We start from the raw sequence: 18418 nt of genomic DNA on the forward strand, positions 1-18418 counted from the left end.
ACAGACATTCTACTGACTATAAGTTACTTGGCAACTACAAGTCAACTTATTCTCCTAACCCAAATCCTAACATCTAAACTTAACCTACCAGTCTATTGACTGTCTATTACAGCCTACTAATAGTCTAATGAGAGTTAGTTGACATGTAGTTGAAAAGTTACTTATAGTTAGTAGAATGTCTAAAGTGGACTATCGAAATAAAGTGTAACCATTATTTTTATTTTTTTTCTCTCTCCCCTGAAGACTAAATTTCATCTTTGAATATAATTGCATTATTTTATATTATGTATCTGTATTATCATTCTTTATTACTATTCTTTATTAGTTTACTATTCTTGATTAGTTGTATTATCTTATGAAGTTTAAAATGCACAAGTTAGACTATAGATTGCATGGACACGTGTTTAAGGAACATATTTTGGACACAAGGAGGGTAGCTCTGAGGATTTTGTTTTCTGCTTAAAGGTATGTGTGCAATGCAATGTTCACTTAGCAGAGTTCCAATGATGATGATACTTCAAATGTGTACAGTTGGTATGCTCTTTGCGAGAAGAGGAATGTTTCAACTAATGCAAATGTACCATTTGTATACCACTAATGTATTAATGTATATACAGAAGGATAGTGGATTGCACCATGTGTAAGAATTAGGTTTACATTCCATTTTTAAACATAAGCTATATGTTTTTGATACCTTAAAAGGAAAACAAAAGTTGCTCAGTTGTGTATTTAAGCTCAATCTTACTGTACTGCAGCAGAGAAACATGGAAACGCATAGACCTGGTATGAATATAACATCTTCTCAGAGTTTCTCTCCTGACATATAAGAATAAAATTCTTCTTGGCAAGATAACTGGTGTCCGGCCCTGTGAATCTAATAATAAGGGGAATAGACTAAATTCCAAGTCTACACCCCTCTCTCGTCTCTGTCGCTCCTCATGCTTCCGTCTCCTTTTCTCTCGCCTCGTCTGTCCATACCCCCAGGTACTGCAGCCGCCGTGTTCGGTCTCCCCGGAGGAGGGGGAGGGGGGAGTAGAGCGCAGACTCGTGGGTATCCCCCTGCCTGCGAGGGGCGATGGGGGTATGTGGCGAGCAGGACGAGGCCAAGGGTCGTGAGAGAGCGGCACAAGGCCGGTGGTGTGATTACTCTGATGAGCGACACCTGCGAGACGCACCGGTCTCGAATCTCTCACGGAGGAGCGGAAGCATAAAGGAGGAGCGTCGACAGTGAAGAGGGAGAGAGGAACAGGCCTGTGTTTTAGTTGATGTTTTGTTTCTGTTTTGTGTGGCCAGCAGTTGTCCGTGAGGGACTGCTGGCTTTTACTTTTATTTTGTATTTGGTTCATTTTTATCATTAAAATGTTAAATGTTCGCCGGTTCCCGCCTCCTTCTTCCCGTAACAACATACGTCGTTACACTGAACATACCAAGTTATCTCTGCTAAACCTGATTAGTGCAATGAATCTTTCAGCTAAATAGTACATATAACTAATGTTGTTTAGTAATGATAGCAGGTTTTTACTAAACATAAAAGAATAAGTAATGATCACTCATAAGTTTAATTAGAAAGAAAATATTTGTTTACACAGTGTTTTAATTGTTTAGTTATCTTCTAATTCAATACTTTTACATCATAGACATACTTAATCTCTGATATCTTCATTCATCTCTTTGTTCTGTTTTCTGTATTTCTTTGTATGGAAACACTCTGCATGGGACCGTTTTTGTGCACTCACATATTCAAACTTGTGCATTCCTAGCTTTAAAAACAATATTTGAAAGAGTATTATTATAATGAATTAGCCTATTCAAGTTCCATGGGCATATAATTAATTTATAAACTATTATAATTTTGTATAGAAATTGTCTACTTTTTGCTATTACTTCAAAGTCATTTTTGTCTTTTCCCTTCACATTTCTGTCTTTGATTTATCTATTTATCTTTAATTTTAGACTTGATGGAAGAGAAAGCGGAGAGTAATCGACTGAATTAAGTGGAGAAGAAACATCATCATGTCAAAACTGGACAAATCTTTAAGTTGCTCACCGAAAAGAAGAGCCTGTCCTCAGTGTGGAAAGAGTTTCCCAGACAAAAAAAGTCTCAAACATCACATGAGTGCTCATACTGGAGAGAAGCTGCACACATGCGATCAGTGTGGGAAGAGTTTCACACTAAAATTAAACCTTAAGAGACACATGAAAATTCACTCAGGAGAGAGGCCACACACATGTGATCAGTGTGGGAAGAGTTTCACACACAAACTAACCCTTATTAATCACACGAAAATCCACACTGGAGAGAAACCACACACATGTGATCTGTGTGGGAACAGTTTCAGACAAAAAGCAACCCTTATTGGACACATGCAAATCCACACTGGAGAGAAGCCACACACATGTGATCTGTGTGGGAACAGTTTCACCCGAAAATCAACCCTTACTAAACACATGAGAATCCACACTGGAGAGAAGCCGTACAAATGTGATCTGTGTGGGAACAGTTTCACCCGAAAAGCAACCCTTACTAAACACATGAGAATCCACACTGGAGAGAAGCCGTACACATGTGATCAGTGCAGTAAGAGTTTCGAACATGCAAACACATTTAAATTACATCTGCATTCTCATTCCAGAGAAAAAACATTTAACTGTGATCAGTGCGATAAAAACTTTTTGGGGGCAGATTCCTTAAAGAGGCACCTGATCTTTCATTCAAAGGAGAAGCCTCACGTGTGTTCTTTGTGTGGAAAGAGTTTTTCAGAGCTTAGTCTTTTCAATTTACACCAGAAAAGACACAGTGGTGTGAAGAATTACATGTGCTTTGATTGTGGGAAGACCTTTGTTACAGCTAATCAATTGACAGCGCACCAAAGAATTCACACTGGAGAAAAACCTTACAAGTGTTCACAATGTGACAAGAAATTCAGTGAGTCAGGATCTCTGAGAAAACATGAGAGGATCCACACTGGAGAGAAGTCGCACACATGTGATCAGTGCGGTAGGAGTTTTAAACAGAAAGGATTCCTTAACAGACACATGAAAATCCACACTGGAGAGAAGCCGTACACATGTGACCAGTGTGGGAAGAGTTTCACACTAAAAGTATACCTTAAGGGACACATGAAAATCCACACTGGAGAGAAGCCGCACACATGTCATCAGTGTGGGAAGAGTTACACACTAAAAGTAAACCTTAACAGACACATGGAAATCCACCCTGGAGAGAAGCTGCACACATGTGATCAGTGTGGGAAGAGTTTCACACTAAAAGTAAACCTTAACAGACACATGAAAATCCACTCAGAAGAGAGGCCACACACATGTGATCAGTGTGGGAAGAGTTTCAGATTAAAAGAAAACCTTAAGAGACACATGAAAATCCACTCAGGAGAGAGGCCACACACATGTGATCAGTGTGGGAAGAGTTTCACACACAAACTAACCCTTATTAATCACACAAAAATCCACACTGGAGAGAAGCCACACACATGTGATCTGTGTGGGAAGAGTTTCAGACAAAAAGCAACCCTTGTTGGACACATGCAAATCCACACTGGAGAGAAGCCACACACATGTGATCTGTGTGGGAACAGTTTCACCCAAAAAGCAAACCTTACTATACACATGAAAATCCACACTGGAGAGAAGCCATACACATGTGATCAGTGCAGTAAGAGTTTCATACATGCAAACTCACTTAAATTACATCTGCATTCTCATTCCAGAGAAAAAACATTTAACTGTGATCAGTGCGGTAAAAACTTTTTTTCAACAGTTTCCTTAAAGAAGCACCTAAAGGTTCATTCAAAGGAAAAGCCTCACGTGTGTTCTTTGTGTGGAAAGAGTTTTTCAGAGCTTAGTGTTTTAAATTTACACCAGAAAAGACACAGTGGTGTGAAGAATTACATGTGCTTTGATTGTGGAAAGACTTTTATAACAAAAGGTGAAGTGAAAATGCACCAAAGAATTCACACTGGAGAAAAACCTTACAAGTGTTCACACTGTGACAAGAGATTCAGTGAGTCAGGAAATCTGAAAAAACATAAGAGGATCCACATTGGAGAGAAGCTGCATCAAGAGAAGCCTGATCAATGAACAAATCGCTGAAGATCCACCTGAATGTTATACACAGGAAAAGCCTCACATGTGTTTGTGTCCAAAGAGTTTTTCATTCCTGGGTACTTTAAAAATATGGCATTGAGCAATAAATATCATTCAAAGTTGTCACAGTGAACAGTTAAATCATTTTAACAAGTTAAATCATTATGTCATGGTTACAAAAGACAGAAGCAAATATGAAAGTAAAACTCTGTTTTGACAATGAAATATATGCATTGGTGAAGCTGGGCAGACTGGTGACACAGGGACTAGATGGTCAGCGATGGTGTCTGTGAAGTGAAGTGCTGGACACGTGACGATCCAGGTGAAGGCGAAATCCAAGGGGAACGGGAACGCAGACAGGAACAGGATCACACACGGGAGACATCAAACAACGATCTGACAATGAGAGGAGAGTGCAGTGAGGTTTTAAGGGTGCGTGAATGAGCTACAGCTGGAGTGATGAATGAGATCAGCTGGAGCGCTAATCAGTCGGGATGAGCGGTAATGCCCACTCACACACACCCATACACGCATACCAATAGAAACAGGAGACAAGAAGGAAACAATGAATTTATGAACCGTGACACATTATGCTTTTATATGTTTTATTCGTAAATCATTTTGCTTAATTAAATCATTATGCTTTATTATTTTTGTATTGTTGAATTAAAGGTCCCATATTGTACACCTTTCTGAAGTTTTATTTTAGAATTTGATGTCCTTAAGAATATATATTTGGTATAACTACCAAAAACCAGATCAATATATATTTTACAGCTCCTTTCTCAGGAGCTCTGCCAAGAACAGGACGATTTTGGCCTGTCTACTTAATATTCATGACACACGAGCCTCTCTTCTGATTGGCCTGTTGTTTTCTGAGTTACCCACCATTGGTGGAGGTGGTGACTGAAGGCAGTAGTTCTGACATCACATTTATACGGAAGTCACAACAGCTTGTGAAAAGACAGCTACTTTATGCAGGATGTGTCCATTTGTCTGTGGATTGATGATTGATTGATTGACTGATGTTGGACGAGAAGGCCTGGCTCACAGTCTCCGAAATCATCCCAAAGATGTTATATCAGGTTGAGGTCAAGACTCTGTGCAGGCCAGTCAAGTTCCTCCACACCAAATTTGCTCATCCATGTCTTTATGAACATTGCTTTGTGCACTGGTGCGCGGTCATGTTGGAAAAGAAAAGGGGCCATCCCCAAACTGTTCCCACAAAGTTGGGAGCATGAAATTGTCCAAAATGTCTCGTCATGTTGAAACATTAGGAGTTCCTTTCACTGGAACTAAGGGACCAAGTCCAACCCCTGAAAAACAACCCAACACCATAATCCCCCTCATTACGTAGCACTCATTGCATTGCACTTGGTGATGTAAGGATTGGGCGCAGCTGCTCGGGCATGAAAACCCACTCCATGATGCTATCTATGAACTGTTCTTGAGCTAATGTGAAGGCCCCACAAAGCTATTGACTCTGCAGAAAGTGTTTGAGATTTTCCTTTGCCTCATGTAAAGTCTGTATTGCAGTGTCTCAGTCAGAAACCGGGTTAAATCAGGATGAATCAGGTTAAATCAAGTCAAAGGGTTTCTGTGAAAAGTACCTAACAAGCTCAGAGAGAAGATGTGTATAGGTAGTTGATAAGATGGAACTAAATACATGTTCATTAAATGATGGATGGCACTAGGACACTGCAGGTGCAGAGAATCATGTGACAGATATTTTTGTTAAAAATGGGTGTGGCCAAAGATTTTTCCACCACTAAAGAGATGTCTCCGTGAATGATGATTCTAACAGTAGCGAGATCTGGAGGCGGAGCAAAGAAGAAAAAGATAGCTGATTGGCTACCTAGTGATAAGCAAAGGTATAAGATCTGAAGTTCGACCATTGCAAGTCAGGTGGCCAGCTGGCATCTCACTTTGTTGCTTGTCAATAAAGTTACTTCTTCTGAGACCTGGAACTTCGACTCTTGAGAGATTTTCTTTGAGACCTGATCTGAAGACTTTGAATTTGCCACAACATACAGTAATTTGGTGACTTCTGCGCACTGTGCACCTCAACATGCCCTGACACCGCTCTGTGATTTTACGTGGCTTACCACTTCGTGGCTGAGTTTCTGTTGTTCCCAATTGTGTGAGGAGAGGAAAACATGGCTACACCCCAAACTAAAATAAATGATTTGAAACTGGTGGAGTGATGTGATTTGAGTACAGATCTGTTTTTGTTTGAAGACCTGTCAAAAGTTATATGAGGATGCTAATTTATAACACTGTTAACTGTTAAAATGTATTTTATTAATATGCACGTCATTGTTCTGTGTCAGAGAAGCGGATGCATTTCATTCTATAACATGTTACTTTGTTAAATACAAAATGAAATTATTTTTAAGTGACTATTTTATTACAATGCATGTAAGAGACGTGTTCAGATATTTGGCTTACATCAATTAATAAACTCGCATTGATAAGAACTATTCTTTTTATGTCTTCTTTTTAAAACAGTAACATAAGCCACAATGAATCATGAGAAACCTCAAGAAACTCGATTATTGTTTTGGATATTGAGTTTTTCGAGGCTGGATGCACTGGGGTTGAGGGCCACATCTTTGTCACCTTTTTAACTCTTGATGAGTTTGCATTACGATTCATTTCAGTAGTTCCTGTTTTCACCTCATTCATTGCCGATGTTCATATTTGATCACATTTAAAGCTCATTTTATTGGTGTCAACAGCTGAGACAAACTTCACCAACACCGTAAATCGATTAATATCACTTTGTTATAGTCTGATAAACAATGTAAAAACAACCCAAAACTAAAAACCAGTGAACAAATATTCAGGTAAATGATAAGCTAAATGAAGTTGAACTAAACTGGAGTGTTATTTCTTGTTAACAAATGTGTACATTTATTTCTGAATTTGTATATTCCTATTTTTTATGCTTACATTTTTTTTTTTTCATTCACTCTCAGAAAAAAAGGTACAAAAGCTGTCACTGGGACAAAACCCTTCAAAAGGGTTCTAATATGTACCATTTAGGTACTAATATGTACACTTTTGGTACCAATATTTACCTTTGAGGGACTAATATGCACTCTTTAGGTACAAAGGTACCACCATAGTGATAGCTTTTGTACCTTTTTTTCCGAGAGTGTTGAGTTACATTAATTGTGGTATATTTTTTTATATTCATACCAAGATTAAAAATAAAAACGGATTTACAGGTCTAGTGGAGCCTACATGCAACGAAAACTCAGTCCAAACATGCATAAAACACCTTTTTAGAAACCAATTACAAATGTTTATTTGAATGTCTCATCTACTAAATGCAATCTACAAACCATCAAATACCAACCCTTCAGAATGAAGCATATGATGGTTTTGTATAATTCATGTTTTATTAATTTGTACAGTGTTTTGCGATAATTTTTTCTTAATCAGGCTAATAAGAGACAAATCTACTACTCTCCATTTGTATTAGGCTATATGTGTGTTAATAAAATGTTCGTACATGGTTGTGCCAGACCAAGGTGCCAGAGTCTCGAGACATGAACGCGTTATGATAAGGCTCAGGTTCTGTCCCCGAATTACTGTGTGTGTGCTCCTTGATTTAATAAAATTCTATTTTTGTACTGGATCACTGTGTCTGGCTAATCCATCAAATGAACTTGAGTGCCTTGCTAGAACAAGATAACAAATTATTTGGGTGTAAGTCCTATCGTGGCGTAGTCTGCTAATTGTCTGAGCCTAAGCCCTGTTAGTTGTATCCAACCTGCCAGATTTAGATTAGTTTGTGTGTTTTATAGTTCAATAAAGTCTTGGTTGACTTTACATACAAGTGTCTTGGGCTGTGTGCTTACAAGTTACTGCCTTAAACTGTTGATCTTGTTACCTTGCTCGTAATCAGTGATCATAATTTTGGGGATACATTCGGGACAATATTCTGTCCAGAATTGATAAAATAATCTCAATTTGCTGGTGGACGAATAGTTGATAGTGTTAAATATTAATTCTGAATCATTTGCATATTAATTAGGTTCTTATTCACTGTAGACTAATTCAATCACCCTTTGAGTTATATTCATCATAGTTCCCTTACATCCAGCACTTTTAAGTGTGTTGCTAAATCCACACAAATATAACATAATACACTGAGGAATAAAAGCTAACTTTCATATAAATCTGTCCTAACTAGGGAAGTGCCACTGCCATTCTTTGGTGGATCGGGTATCAGTCAGATAGGAATGATCCAAATTCAATCTGTAAGCTATAGCCTACTATTTTTTTTTATTATTGTTAAGCCCCACATAAGGCATACAAACATTATATGGGTCATATATTTTCTTCGTGCTGTAATGAAGTTAAATTAGTCTGGCTATCACCAGACCAAGCTCAATCTTTTAAGACTGAACATTTGTCTGGGAGTCTGCTCTGTATTTCTACTGCACCTGTTTTCACCTCATTGATTATGCTGATGCATTTAAATCACATGTAAACTGCCACTTAAAGCTCCTTTCATTGGTGTCAACAGACTTAAATACTATAATTTGTGATTTATTAAAAAAAAACAGCAACAACAACAACAAAAAACAGTAAACAAAAACTCTGCTAAATAGGCTAATTAGGTTAAACTAAAATGTACAATATCGATTTTTTTTTCGCCGCTAACTGAAATTTAAATACATATCCAGAAACTGGTTGACAAATGCAAAAAAGCATTAAATATCATGAGGTGTTTAGCAGGAGTTGATTTGGGAGCATGTCGCCAGTCCCTTCAAATAATATATTGTGCTCTAATAAGATCGGCAATAGACTATGGCAGTATGGTATATTGCACTGCATCCAAAACACAACTCGTAAAACTACAGACAATTCAGTCACAAGCTATGCAAATTTGTTGTTGAGCATTTAGATCCTCCCCAATATCAGCAGTGCAAGTACAGATGGGTGTAATGCCTCAAGTAATTTGTAGGCTCAAGTTAAAGATGAGGTATTTCATAAGCATAAAGGGACACTCGGACAGTCACCCAGTTAAAATGGTGTTGGAGGACTGTTGGGAATATGGACACAAAAAGTTATCAAGTTTTGGATGGAAGGCCAATGAGGAAGCCCGGAGAATGGGATTAAGTGATTTCAATGTTGCCCCTACTGTGGCTAGGTCAGCAAATCCTCCTTGGCTTTTCCTAATGCCTTTGATTGATATCCAATTGCTTAAAGAAAAGCATAACGATACAAATGGATTAGAAAATTTATGTATACAGCAATACATAGATCAAACTTATTATAGTGCAGTCCAAATATACACTGATGGTTCAAAAGTCCCGGAATTTGGGAAAACAGCAGTAGCGGTATATATTCCACTTTTTAACATTAGAATGTCAAAAAGAACCTCAGATAATATTTCGGTATTAACTGCAGAAATTATAGCAATATGTAGCACTTCACTGGATAGAAGAAATACAACCAACAAGGGCAGTGATTTGTACAGATTCTTTATCAGCTCTAAATAGCTTGGAAAGTGGAGCATCATCAGCAAGGCAAGACATGATAAACGAAGTAATGCAGAGTCTTTACAGAACAAGACAGTATGGACTTCTGGAAAATCTTGTATGGGTTCCATCGCATACTGGTGTGAAAGGAAACGAGGAGGCTGACAATCTGGCTAAACAGGCATTAAATCATTCACAAATTGACATTGAAGTGGCATTAAGTAAAACAGAAATTAGAGTGATAAATACAGGAAATTTGGCAGAAGGAATGGAATGAAGGAACAAAAGGTAGACATTTTTACTGCATTCAAGAAAAAGTTGGTTCAGAGAGAAGAAGATTTGGAAACAGGAAAGAGGACGTTTTAGTCACAAGAATGCGCATTGGACATTGTTTATTAAATCAATGCTTACAAATTGGTAAACATGAGAATGGAAATTGTGATAAATGTGGGTTAGCTGAAACATGTGCTTATAGAATGTGAAGCCTATGAAAGAGAGCGGTCCCAGCTTAGACACGCTTTAAGAAATATAGAAATCAATGAGCTGACACTTCAGGTTCTCATACCAAATAATCAATAATTTATCATGAGCTATTTATATTTTTAAAGGAAACAGGATTATTTAATAGGATGTGAAACTCCCTTCTGTGTAAACTCATATATGAATTTTTTTTTTTTTTTAAGAGTAGATCTAGCTTAAACTTCCTTTCCAATATGCGATTTACACTCCATTTCAGTAGGTGGCGGGAATGCACCTTTTAAGTTGGTTTGCCAACCGCCATTAAATCCTAGAAGAAGAAGGTTCTTGCGCGTGCGTGCTGCTCAGCACGCCGGAGTTAATGTTTGGGACCATTTTACACCTTCATCATGACTATAAGTTTGCGTATGCATTCACAGACTTTTGTTTTGTGCAAATGTAAGTTGTAATGTTGTGTTTATTTTGTGTAGGCCTAACGTATCTATATCTGATTTATCTCATAGGATGCATTTGGTTAAGAATTAATGTAGTAAAGCTTACGGTGATCCTCTTCAGTTTCAGCGCGCGCAGCTCGATCGGCAATACACGACTAATAACTATTGGATTGTCACATTACATAACATTATAAAGAGAACAATATTGTAATAAAATATTGTGAATTATTTGGGTTTAGTTGCGTTGTTCCAGAAATAGCGCGTCCACTACATGCGTCGTTTAAGTTCACTTTTGCATTCGCTTCATTTTGTGCAGAAATAATTTATAATATTATGTTTATATCTTTATATTTTGTATCTGATTAATCTCATATATGATACGTTTCTTTGAGTTAAATTACGCGCTCCAGTTTAACGGCATTCATTTCACGCGCAACTCAAACAGCAATGCTAGGTGAGCAACATCTCATTCATTTGGTGAGGAACATAGCGTTTTGTGCAGTATATTTGTTTCAGGATAGGTAGCCTATATCTTCATTTGACTGTTCTAATATAAGGGACGCCCTCTAATTTTACTGTCATCTTCCTCGGGGATGATTTAAGTGGTGTTCAGTTCTATATTTGAAGTTTCCAGGTCTAGTAATCTTACCTTTCTCAGTCCAAGGGGGATTATAAGTGCTGCTGCTGCTAATGTTTCAAGTTTTTCATATGTAGTTTACCAGATAGATTATTATATGTAGGCTTAATAGGCTAAGATACCCATATAGATTTTATGCAGCAGGTGAGCCAGTGCACAATTATTTATGTATTTTAATTTTCTGTGCATAATTTATTTTGTTAAACTACATAAATTCCATTATCTGTACCATATCCCAACTGTTACAATAAAACATCAATTGAGCAATATAACATGCATTTTTATTCAGTATATAAGCAATATTTAGCTTTTTATGATAAAGACACTATTGAAACTGTGAGAATTTTACATTCTCAGGAAAATAGCCGCTTATCAGTTAATCGTTAATCGATCGATAAGATCAATCATCTAATGATTAATGAATTAATCGATAATTTGCATCCCTAGTTTGTCTGTATGAGACTAGCAGTAAGCTAGATCAACATTAGAATAACATACAGATCATATTCTATCATTTTATCATTGTTGAACTATATAACATTGATTAGATTTATGTAAATGTGGTCACCTGTTAAATAAAGTACATGTAGCGGTCGAAGTCTCGGACGTGGAGCTCTCGTTTATATACTGTCTATATATACTGTCTACTGAGCTCTAGCATCTCGAAAACACCGCACTGATATTGATTCTCGTTTTAGTTCTCCTTTTTTATCCAAAGTCTGCTTGCCATGGTCCATAATGTTTGAACGAAACAACAACAGCGTGCAAATAGACATTGCGTTGTCCACGTCTGTTGCCTTGGTTACTATCAAAGGCTATTATTATGTGTACTATGGCAGCACGGGCGGAAACCAGGGACAACGCGGATATGACGCCATTGACGGCGACAAAACGGAAATAAAGAAACGGGACGTGTCTTCGAATTAAATTACAAATTTCTCCTGGTTTGAAAGTTGTTGGAAACAGTCGGGGATAATGTACACAAAAAAAAAAAAAAAAAAAAAAAATATATATATATATATATATATATATATATATATATATATATATATATATATAACATAGTTATAGTGATATTTGCTATTTTTAAAGCAAAAAAGTTACATATTGTGCCTTGAAGTGTTATATTTTCTGTACATTTATTTCTGAATTGGTTTATTCTTACATTTATTCTTTCTTTTTCTGCGAATTCTTTTAATTCTGATTATGAATTATATTTTTTCTATATCACTTTGTCCATATGTCTATGTTGAAGATAAAATAATGTTAAAACAGAATTAATTAAACAAATTCAGTAACTTTACGTTTTTCTGAATGGATAAATAAATATGGTACATAAATGCTTATAATGTGTGAATGAGTAAAAATGTCCATTTTATTTCTGATTTTATTTTCGGTTTCAGGTCTGCTCCACCTACCACCTTCAGTGAAGCTCCTCCCATAACAATTCGCCAAGAAATGCTGGAATAGTCTACAATAGTAGACTAGAAATGCTGGAATAGTCTACAATAGTAGACTAGAAATGCTGGAATAGTCTACAGTCTACAAGCGAAGAAGAGTTTGTGAAAGAACAGTGAGAACATGAGTGATCCAGAATCCTGCAAAATCAAATCTGAAGATACTAAAGAAAAAAGAGGTTGGTTTTTATTCCTGATTATTTGTTTAGTGGTTGTGGGATGAAATAACAGTAGCAAATAATATAACTAGGTACAAAATAGAGCCTCAAAGTTAAATCTATTTTCTATCTTTTTTGTTTTCAACAATGAAATTGGCTTTTATGAGGGAAATTATATATGAGCTGTTATTTACATTTCTTTTATTTCTGGTTCAGAATTTTTTGCAACAGTGTTTGTAAAATATTGAACACGTTTTCAACCCTGGCCAATCAGAGAACAAGGAGGGGCTTTGTAGAAAGTATTGGCATAGATGAGCTACAATAATGTACAGTTTAATCACATTGCTCATAATCCCTTGTGGAGAGGGAATTGCTGGGTCTAACATTATTATGAAATATCATATAGCCAGCACTAGTCAGTAATGAAGGTTAGTGGATGCAGTGAGTCAGCTCGTTTACAGAGATTTCCTGATCTCATCAGCATAAGTGTCATTTCCATGCATACATGCTAATCATTTCCATGCATAAATGCTAATCCAATCAGCCTGACAGTATCACCCATACCTTTACATTATCATAGCTTAAAGTGTAAGTTGCAGGTAAAATTTTTCAGGAAGATAATGCAATGTGTTTATTAAACATAAAGATAAGAACCGCCCACCATTGTTTTTTATACCAAAATGCTGATATAATATGAAAAGTTGGCACTTTTAACAGTGGTTTTAACCGCTCCTGCTCCCTTCCACTAGATGGGGCGTGACGTCATAAGAGGAACTCACTAGTAGAGTTACCGTACGCTAGCAGCTATATTCGCCTTGCATAACTTCAGAAAAGTTGGTTGTATGTTTTATTTGATAAAAAAAAATTATGGATAAAATAACTCAACTGTAAACATACTCGTGTGTGCTGACTTCAAGGGGACCGTGATCCTGCCTGAAATGAGAATAAGCTATTCGCAAAACAAACGGGTTCAGGCACGACAGATCAGCCGGTCGCAGGTCGAGCTGTTCCACTAAACAAAACGCGTTCACCTCACGGCAGCACATACTCTCCACTGCTGATAGACCACACAAACACAGTGATGGGGACATCGATCTCTCTTTTTCTTTTCTGACAATAAACATCGCTAATTAAATCGTGAGAAATTGATAACGTGTGGATTGAGGAAGGGTATTACATGACTTTTGAGGCGTCGATGAGACTAGCGATTGATGCCTGTGCAGTGTGTGCATCTCTAACGTTACAGCTCTGATTTGGACTGACTTACTGTAAGTAAATAATGTATTCAGTTCAGTCGTTGTCCCTCCTTGATTCTACATGACGGCAATATTTTGAAAAGACTTGCTTGTTCCGTTATATTATCCGGGTTAAGTTTGCACCAGACTACATGTAGCTCTAACGTAACTAATGTTACTCACCAGGACACCTGGCCAACTCACTCATTCTTCTCACACCAAGCATTAATAACTCTTTGAGTGCCATGGCTCCCCTCTCTCACGCCTGACTGGTTAAAAATTGTAGGGCTGTGGTCCATAAAGAATTTGATGGTTTCCCACATCCTCAGTCGTTCTCCAAATAGCCATAATACAGTAGGAATCTAGCGGAGTATGGGTTGCGAGTTCCTCTTGTGACGTCATCACCCAGTAACTGAAAAAACACGCTACCTTCGAAGAAATTCCAATAAATGTTATTTTTACGCATTTTAAGACAGAAATAATTAAATATATACATATAGAGCACTTTAATTTAGACATTAATTGGCTGTGGTGGTTAACCTGCAACTTACACTTTAACTTGGGACAATGACACTGTTTTGCGTACAGGAGGTGCATACAAACAAAAGGTAGCCTGGGAAAACCCAGACAAACTTCCTGCAAATTTAGATTTGCTCTGCAAGTAGTCTGGCAAAAAGCCCATTCAAGTCGATTTCTAATCCGTCCAAATCGAGGCACCAATCAGAAACGTTGAGGCGGGCTTTACACGATGACGATCGCTCTGAATGGTTTTAGGTCTATCCAATTGCGCCCAGAGGCATTTGAAGCGCACCAACTTTTAAATGCATTATTAGATTCAAATTGCAAACGCATGAGGACAGTCTCCATGAAAGACCCACTGGCAGATGAACGTGCTACTACATTTCTCTCCGAAACGGTAGGAAATTAAATTAGATTTAATAGAGTATTTTAACTGTGACAAGATGATTGACAGGGCAGTTTAAGTGACAGGATGCCAGCGACAGATCCGTCCGATAAAGATGACGAAGTAGTATGTCCCAAAGTTGCCTACTTTTTTGCTACACATTCAAAAGTAAATACCTTTTCTTCACAAAAAGAGTACATACTTTTATGGCGTAGTGTAACTTAGGCGAATTGGGACGTAGCATATGGCTTTACACGATGACGATCGCTCTGATTGGTTTTAGGTCTATCCAATTGCGCCCAGAGGCATTTGATCGACGTCCGTTGGTGACGCCCCTTTGGAAATGAGTTATTAATTAAGCTTTGCCAGACCATAATTCAGTTACTACTGAGAATGGTCTGGTTTTAATCAGGCTAGACAAAAGGTTAATGTCAGACATGTGGGTTGAATCTAATCATCTATGCCTCAATGTAAAACACAAGGTACAGAGCTTTCTCAGTTTATATACTATTGTATTGAAACCTAATTTAAACATTTAATACATTTGTAATACAACAATGCATAACATTTGACAAAGAACACTATGCAAACATAGTTTTATATCGTTTGAAACTGCTACAGCAGTGGGGAAGATGCATGTGCATTCATTTGCATTATTTAAATGTTTTGAATTTTTCCTAAAACCCACACCATAGAGATATTGATGTGGGCATGTCTGCATGCGAGCATTTCAGCAAGCTTAAACATATCACCCTTTTACAGCAGATTTAGTTCACAAACCAATATGATTTTCATTTACACTTAACAGAATCATTGAAAAGAATCAGTTTAGTCACGAGTATCAGAGTATGTGAAAATTTCTTCAGTTCAAAATAACGAAAAATTATACATTAAGAAATGTAGTATGATATTGTGCTTTGGAATGTAATAAAGTAAAAATTCCTCAGAATAAAAATATTTGAATATTTGAATTTCTATTGCACCCAATGATCAAAATAATGAACTTTTGAAGTAGCATTATATTACCCCTTTAAAAAAATCAAGGCAGTCATAATTTTGCATATAAGTTGTCTTATCTCTTCACATTTCTTTGATGAATAAAACTTTTTTAAATTTCATTTTAGACCTGATGGAGGAAATTAAGGAGAGTGAAGAACTGAGTGAAGTGGAGGAGAAACATCATATCAAAACTGAAGGAAAATCGTTGAGTTGCTCACAGACTGAAAGTAAATTTGTACTGAGAAATGCCAGCAACAATTTCACTTGTCCTCACTGTGGAAAAAGCTTCAAATACAAACAAGGTCTTGAACGTCACATGAGAATTCATACTGGTGAGAAGCCGTACTCATGTGATCAGTGCGAGAAGAGTTTCATCAGAAAATATAACCTTAAGAGACACATGACAGTCCACACTGGAGAGAAGCCGTACTCATGTGATCAGTGTGGGAGGAGTTTCACACAAAAGTCAGTCTTAAATGAACACCTGAAAATCCACACTGGAGAGAAGCTGAAGACATGTGATCAGTGTGGGAAGAGTTTCACACTAAAAACAAACTTTACGAGTCACATGAAAAACCACACTGAAGATAAACCAAACACTTGTCATCAATGTGGGAAGAGTTTTTCACAACTAGGATACCTTAAATACCACATGAGAATCCACACTGGAGAGAAGCCGTTCACATGTGATCAGTGTGGGAAGCGTTTCGTATTCGCATGTTCATTTAAATTACATCTACGTTCTCATTCTGGAGAAAAACCATTTAACTGTGATCAATGCAGTAAAACATTTCTTTCAGCAGGTTCCCTGAATAAGCACATGATCGTTCATTCAGAGGTGAAGCCTCACGTGTGTTCTTTGTGTGGAAAGAGATTTTCTTGGCTAAATTGTTTAAAAGAACACCAGAAAAGACACAGCGGTGTGAAGAATTATGTGTGCTATGTTTGTGGAAAAAATTATTTTACAAAGGGTGAACTGAATCAGCACCAGAGGAGAAGCTGCACACAATAAAGACTGCTTAAGGATCACTGGAAAATCCACACCGGAGAGAAGCCGCACACATGCTATCAGTGCAGGAAGAGTTTCAGAAGTGTTCGAGCTTTGATATTACATCTGTGTTCTCATTCTGGAGACAGAAAGAAGCACAAGAAAGTTCAAACAAAGGGGAAGCTTTACACGTGTTCTGCTTGTGAAAAAAGTTTTACACGACTGAGCTCTTTAAGTACACCAGAAAACACATACCAGTGCGAAAGCAGTGTGAAAGACATTTGCCAAAATAAAAAAAACTGAGGATTCAAACCTTTCAAGTGTTCACACTGTGACAAAGATATTCAGATTTTTTTCCCCGATATATATCGTCGTCAGCTATGATATAATTTGAATCATTATACATTATGATTTTTGCATTGTCCTTTGTTTCCCCAAATTTATTTTAATGCATATGTGTGACTTTTTCTTTTACTCTCTTTTATGAAAAAAAAAAGTAGTTTTTTTTTTTTTTACATGTACAAAATGTTTGTTTGCTCGAAGAGGCTGGAGAAGAGGACACTTTTAAGAGGAACATGTCTTCAATTTTTTTATTAAAGCATTGTATCTAGTTACTGTAAGAAATGAACATGTAACTTTGTGACTGGATGCTTCTTTGATATTCTTCTAGTGTTGCTTTGGACACCTTTAGTCAATAAAGAGAGAAATATCTCATTCGTTTTAACTTTTTATTTTGTTTTTATAATTTTTCGCCAAGTAATCATTAACTAAACGTGTTACTTATTTTATCAACAGCTTTTTATCAGCTTTATATAGCACTTTTTACAATACTTGAAAAATAGATTGAAAATAATGGAAGGAAAATAATGTTTGTTTCGGATGTACAGCAAACAAAGCTTTTGGATTTACAGATCTAGAAGTAAATGGTGTCATTGTCCAGGTCAGTGTTGATTAATTTCTGTTATAAAAAAAGTTATTCAGTTCATTTAACTATAGCCGCTCTGGAGAAAACAGTGATGTCATTGTCCAGCTCAGTTCAGTTCTCATATAATGGTGTCAATGCAGGGAGATTAATAATATTGTGCAATACTAAGTGTCCCCAACTAGGCATAGGCGACAGTGGCAAGGAACCAAAACTCCATAAGGTGACAGAATGGAGAAAAACAATCCATGGGAGAAACAAAGTTTCTTAACAAACATGAAATTAGTATATATACATTACATGGACAATACTATAAATACTGCATATATAAATAGAACTGAATAAAAGATTAACATAAACAGTAAATGAGTAAATACTTGAATATGAAATTTGATGGAGATTGATATTCAAAGATTTTTAATTACTAAGGAACAAATCATAAATGAAAAACGCTGATAGGAAAAATATTATGAAGGAATTCAGAATAAACATTGACGGTTTGGATGCACCATCCCCTATTAACAATAAGGCAGACATCTATATTGAAGTTTAGAAAAGAACATAAATGAACAAATACCACAACTAAAAAAAAAAAAAAAAAATTAAATTAA

At 36.7% G+C, this 18418-nt stretch overlaps 3 protein-coding genes across 5 annotated transcripts in view; all 3 read left to right on the forward strand.

Moving 5' to 3' along the window:
• Positions 1–18418, forward strand: part of LOC311295964 (uncharacterized protein) — a 597210-nt gene that overhangs the window by 155345 nt on the left and 423447 nt on the right. The window lies entirely within an intron of this gene.
• LOC311294714 (uncharacterized protein) lies at positions 2014–6567 on the forward strand (the record flags this gene model as incomplete). The annotated part of the gene is made up of 1 exon (XM_084415727.1): positions 2014–6567. One exon carries the CDS (start codon positions 2014–2016, stop codon positions 4093–4095), a length of 2082 nt encoding a protein of 693 aa, XP_084271853.1. The 3' UTR covers positions 4096–6567.
• Positions 10217–17608, forward strand: LOC311295401 (uncharacterized protein). 3 transcript variants are annotated; one of them, XM_084416759.1, is made up of 4 exons: positions 10217–10511; positions 12548–12644; positions 12684–12780; positions 16023–17608. In XM_084416759.1, the coding sequence occupies exons 3-4, from the start codon at positions 12726–12728 to the stop codon at positions 16907–16909; spliced, it is 942 nt and encodes a 313-aa protein (XP_084272885.1). In that variant the 5' UTR covers positions 10217–10511; positions 12548–12644; positions 12684–12725; the 3' UTR covers positions 16910–17608. The 3 variants fall into 3 exon arrangements, with proteins under 3 accessions (XP_084272885.1, XP_084272886.1, XP_084272887.1); XM_084416760.1 differs by having other exon boundaries at positions 12548–12598; positions 12631–12780; XM_084416761.1 differs by lacking the exon at positions 10217–10511 and adding an exon at positions 10526–10961 and having other exon boundaries at positions 12548–12780.

Source organism: Rutilus rutilus (genome assembly GCF_951802725.1).
Source record: "Rutilus rutilus genome assembly, chromosome: 8".
NCBI lineage: Eukaryota > Metazoa > Chordata > Actinopteri > Cypriniformes > Leuciscidae > Rutilus > Rutilus rutilus.

What these genes read in the sequence shown, in the direction of transcription:
- LOC311295401 (XM_084416759.1), top strand. Translation starts at nt 12,726, where the DNA reads ATGAGTGATCCAGAATCCTGCAAAATCAAATCTGAAGATACTAAAGAA. An exon ending in AGATACTAAAGAAAAAAGAG is followed by an intron (nt 12,781 to 16,022) that starts GTTGGTTTTTAT and finishes ATTTCATTTTAG; the next exon opens with ACCTGATGGAGGAAATTAAG.